Source organism: Macrotis lagotis, chromosome 8, assembly GCF_037893015.1.
Source record: "Macrotis lagotis isolate mMagLag1 chromosome 8, bilby.v1.9.chrom.fasta, whole genome shotgun sequence".
NCBI classification, from domain to species: Eukaryota; Metazoa; Chordata; class Mammalia; order Peramelemorphia; family Peramelidae; genus Macrotis; species Macrotis lagotis.
In genome coordinates, this window is record NC_133665.1 from 81271692 (window position 1) to 81277129 (window position 5438).

A 5438-nucleotide genomic window follows, 5' to 3' on the forward strand; every position below is an offset into this window, starting at 1 on the left:
TAACAGTAAAATACAACTGATGGCCCTTATACTAGGGGAGTCTGTCATAATTTATGCCAGTTTAATCCCTGGCATTCCAACCAAAAAACAACCAAATGACCAAATGGATTCTTTGAGAAATGAGATGTGGGCAAAATCCAATTCAGGGATAATGGCATAGATGAATACTAGAAGAAGAGTTTCTCTGTTAAAGTTGGGATACTTCAGTTTTCCTGTTTGTGATGATATTGTATTATATACCAAGCCCCAGGACACTACAGGGTCTCCTCAATGAGATCCATGAATATTCAATATTAATAATTTACAAAGAAAAAGTTGAATATATAAAAACTTATCTATTATATAAGTTGTATCTTGTAGTAGGATAGCCAGACAATCCATTGAGTTAGTACATTAACTGAAATATATGGATATATTTCTATATATCCAGGACAAGCTGAGAAAATAGAACATTAAATTGAAGGCAGAAAATGCTGGGTTTTGAAATGGGAAATCCAAAGGACTTTCTCCAAAAACCCAAGTTGCTCTCTAGGACAAAAAGTCATTTTTCATTGTGTCTTCCAGAAAACCATATTCTCCAAAGATTTGAAATTAAGGGTTTCTTAAGAAATAGAGAGACACATAGTATACACACACACACACACACACACACACACACACACACACACAAAATTTTGGTGATGTTCTATACTCAAGTGATTATGTGAGGAATTATGAAGGAACTACCTAAAGGAAAAGGAAGGGAGCTAGTCATTGTATTCACAAACTATAAAAAGACCTAGAGAAATGTCTCCATTACATAATCCTCTACAGAAAATGCATGGGAGACTGGGGACTAAAATTTTGCACAGAATGAGAAGGCATGATTTCCATTGTGATCTGAACCAAAAAAAGGGGATACCCATATTGAAGATATCAGAGATTCATTAAGACATAAATGAAAACAAATCTTTCTCAAACTCAAAGAAAAGTCATTACTCTGGGAATAACTGCTGTACAATAGATATATATTATAGAAAGCAAAAATTATTATACAAAGTATACATATTATCATCCAGATCAGAAAAAGCAAACTCAAAGAGACAAGGGTAAAATGATTAGTGTACGGGAGTTATAAGCCAGAAACCTTGTCCAGAGTGATAGTACTAAGTACCTATATTTGGGCTATTCTATAAATGGCATAGTAACATGGTTTACTAAAAAATTCCTTATTTTAGAACTTAAATGCTAGTCTATGTACTAGGGCTGGTAAACTTGAGACACTAGAGAGATTACTCCTTGAACAGGGAATCAGGATAAATGGGTTCTGTGGCCATGGGCAGGTTATTTCCAAGGTCTTAATTTGATCATCTATAAAAATGTGATGATTGCATAGATGATTATGAGGTCTTTAACATTTTAGAAAATGACAAAATGAGAAGTTTAAAAACTTGTCGTATTTTTTCCATCATACTTCAGATTCCAAATCTGGTCATCCTCCTCCCCAATTTTATTAAGTTTACATGATTTATAGCTAAGATTTATATAGCTAAGATTCACAAAGTAGATTTTTTATATTAGAAAAAATCTTCTATCAAACCTGGAAATTCCATGTGCTAATTTAACCAAAAACTTGTTACCATTTAGTTATGTCCAACTCTTCATGGCCCCATGGATTGTTGTTATTGGATACTGGATATTGTCCATGGACTTTTCTTGGGAAAGATACTGGAGTGGTTTTCTATTTCTTTCTCTAGTGGATTAAGGTAAACAGACGTTAAGTGACTTGTCCAAGGTCATGCAGCTAATAAATATCTGGGATCATATTTGAATTCGGGACTTCCTGACTTCAGTCCCACTGAACCTTCTAGGAGCATCTAAAACTCAAAAACTTACTTTCATTTAATCTTTATTTACCTATAGGTATTTACTTCTAGTGGTGAATCCTCTTTCAGCTACAAATTCTGAAGAGTTATTTCAACGTCTAATTAAATTCAAGAAGAATTTATCAAATACCTTTCAGTATGATAATCAATGTTCTTAGAACCAGAGATACAAAAATAAAAACAACACTGACTTAAACTCTCTAAGAGCTTACAATTTATCAGCATGAACATTACACAAACCAAGGGTTCTCAATCTCTTTTGCCAGAGATCCTTTTGACAGTCTGGTGAATCCTATTGACTTCTTCTAAGAATCATGTTTTAAAATTCATAATTAAAACATCTAGGATTACAAAGGAAACCAAAAGTCAGTGAAAACAAAAATATCTTTTTTCCCATCTAAGTTCACATTCCCCTTGAAATTTATGTTCTAAAAATCCTAGGTTCAGAACCTATGACGTAAAAAAGAGACAAAAATACAAATATATACAAAGTAACTTGTGGTGCACAAGCAACAATATGTGGGTTGCAAATCACAAAAGATCATATTGGTCGATATATGAAGCCCATGATGTCCAAGTTAGTCTTCTGGAAGAAGAGAGACACAATACTTAAGATGGGAAGAAGGACTCCAAACTGGAGACCAAACAGTTCCTCGTCTCCATGGAAACAGTCATCAGACAAAGGGCCAGATACAACTGGGCTTCTCCCACCCCAATCCCCATCGTTCCAGTTAGTCCTTTGTAAATGACCAGATTGTTTACCATTGTTTCATTTTTTACTTCTGGGAGGAAAGAGCGTTGGTCTCAAATTCACTAAATCATCCTCAAACAGGTTAATTGCGACTATTTTTATGCATGAGAGTCGGAATGAAGATCTCCCTCATCTTCACCTTGTCTGATTTTACACTGACATTCCTCCACAATCATCACCACCTTGACTACTGGGTTGGATCCAGTGCATTTCAATAGTAATTCTTTTGTCGTGAACTTGGTAGGTGAACAGTGAGAGCAGAAGGCATGATGGTGAGCTGAAGTCTCAGAACTACGATGGGACCGACATTTCCCGAAGCATAAGTTGTTTTGAATGACCACTTTTTCACAGTCGTCATGAATGATTGTCTAAAAAAAGGCAAATGGGTTGTTTCAATTACTGATTAACATCAGTCATCTTAACATAAATTGATAGGGAGCAGTTGCTTCACTGTACTTTAAAAACCACCTTCTGATGTAAGACAAAGAATTACAATGACCTAGATCTCAAAAAACCAATTCATGTCAGTTTAGGAACAGATTTACACATTAGGAGCAACTCAAAACAGATTTCTCCTTTGAGTAAATATTAAAACAAAAAACCTAGCCTTTGAAAAGTGAATTAGTACTAAAAGAAATATTCTACTTTACCTTTTTTAACACATTCAGAAATACTAAACATGTTAGACAATTTACTTTTTATTTGGGAGGTACAAATAAAAATTAATTCTATTATCCATTTTATAACATATAATTTTAAAGCTTAAAATATTACAAACTTCTTTCTACTCTATTTTGAAGAGCTTGTAAATTCACCATGTGGCAGAGGTTTTGTAAACACATGATAATCCCTGCTGAGATTATAATATTTTGTGTGCGCATGATCCTTTGTACCTAGCCTTATGTGACCTTCAAAATATGGAAATATTGAATTCTTCCATTTTAATTTAATTAGCAATAGATTCAAATAAGAGTTGAGAAGGGAATCTGACTGCCTGCTTCTTATGAGCAATTTTTCTAATTACACACAGACAACAAAGCGGTCATTATTATTTCATAATTGACTTGTCATTGTTACATACCCTTGCCTTTTCAGGCAGAATGCTTAACTACCTTCTACAGTCAATTACCTTGTAATACTGTCTGCTTAATTGGCTACCATTACTAGACTATAAAATTTTAAGCTGCACAGTGTTGCTTCCAGTTCAGCATTCCTGCCTATGAGAACTTGCTTCCCAACTTGTCACATCTGTAACTCAGACTTCTCATTTTTAATTTAATATTTGGAATATAGGGGCACCCAAATTGGAAGAGGATAACAGACTGTGACTTTATCTCTATAATGTTGACTAGAAATTATAGCAATGAATTAGCTCATGCAACAGGAATTAGGAGCACTTTTGAAGGTTATATATTTCTCTGCTCTACAAATAGAAATATTCTCTCATCTCTCCTCAACACAAAAGGAAGACTCAAACCTATTTCCAAAAATGGTCATTAGCAGTAGTAGCAGTAGTAGTAGTAATAGTAGTAGTAGTAGTAGTAGTAGTAGTAGTAGTAGTAGTAGTAGTAGTAGCAGTAGTAGTAGTAGTAGCAGTAGTAGTAGTAGTAGCAGCAGCAGCAACAGGGGCAGTGGCAGTGGCAGTGGCATTGGTAGTGGTAGTGGTAGCAGTAGCATTAGCAATCAGTAGTAAGGTAGTAAAAGTAGAAGTACTAATAATAGTGAAAACTATTATAAGATAATCCCTGTTATATAAATGAAATCCCTGTTATATAAATCCCTATTATATAAATGAAAATTTATTTAAATTATATAAAAATTATAAAAAATTATAAAAATAGTTACAAAATACTTCCTTTACATTATATCAGTAAAGTCACTGCTCACAAAACTGTGAACTCAGAGGGAAAGGTATGTGGATCAAGTGAATGCAATTCTGAGATCTTCTTCTTTATTCAAAGCACTTACCTGAGAGAAGGGCACCGTCCTACAGGTCTCCTGGTATACTTCACTGCTTTTGATGGGTAAGATGACCTCCTGTGAAGCTGCACTCTTTCTAAACAAGAAGTAGTGCCAGAATTTTTGTGCTTCTTCCTGTAGATGGGGCTTCTCAATTTCCTTCCCATCAGGCTCAGCGTTTGCTAGGGTCCTAGGTTTGAGGGCCTCTCTAGCAGGATCCCTTATTTCCAAATGCCTTTCTGGCTTCTGCTTCTCAGAGGTGTACATAAACCTGAATAGCATGTCTCTTTGCTCTCTGGGAGCTTCTGTCAGCTCAGGGTCTATCAGGTGGGGTATGGCTACAAACAAATCTGGCTTTTCTTGAGCCTCCTCAAAAACATCTGTTGATAATGCACCCCAAGCATGAGAAGGATGCTGGGTTCTCTTGTCCCTACCTTGCAGCATTTGTTGCTTGGACTCTGCCAGACCTGAGATCGCCAGCAGCTGAAGCAGCAGGAGATACATGCTTTTCCTTCGAGTTATTTTCTAGTTTCTAAGAGAGTAGAGAGAAAGGAAAGACTCAGATAATTCAGTTGATTTTGATTAGAAAGAGGAAGGGGCTATATATAGAGAGAGAGCACTTCCTTGGTGATGGTGGGAAAGCAGGTGGCCTAGAGTCTGGCAAAATAAACAGATTTCTTGTTGACTTCAATTATGAAGTGCTAATGGCTTCCTGCTTTTTTTCCTGGTGTTTTGTGTATTTTTGAAGACCCCAGTGAAAGCCTATTACCTAGGGGGTAATTAGCTGAAGAGTTTAGATGCATTGTTTAGCTATTGTCTAGGAATTAAGGGAAGTTCTAAAATGTTTATTGGCTCAATCAACC

General features: G+C 35.6%; 1 protein-coding gene across 1 annotated transcript; it reads right to left on the reverse strand.

Annotated features, from left to right (window-relative positions):
• Positions 1-1062: 1062 nt before the first annotated feature.
• On the reverse strand, positions 1063-5128 carry CER1 (cerberus 1, DAN family BMP antagonist). The gene is made up of 2 exons (XM_074196016.1): positions 4585-5128; positions 1063-2984 (listed from the first exon to the last, which is right to left on the reverse strand). Exons 1-2 carry the CDS (start codon positions 5077-5079, stop codon positions 2715-2717), a joined length of 765 nt encoding a protein of 254 aa, XP_074052117.1. The 5' UTR covers positions 5080-5128; the 3' UTR covers positions 1063-2714.
• Positions 5129-5438: the final 310 nt, after the last annotated feature.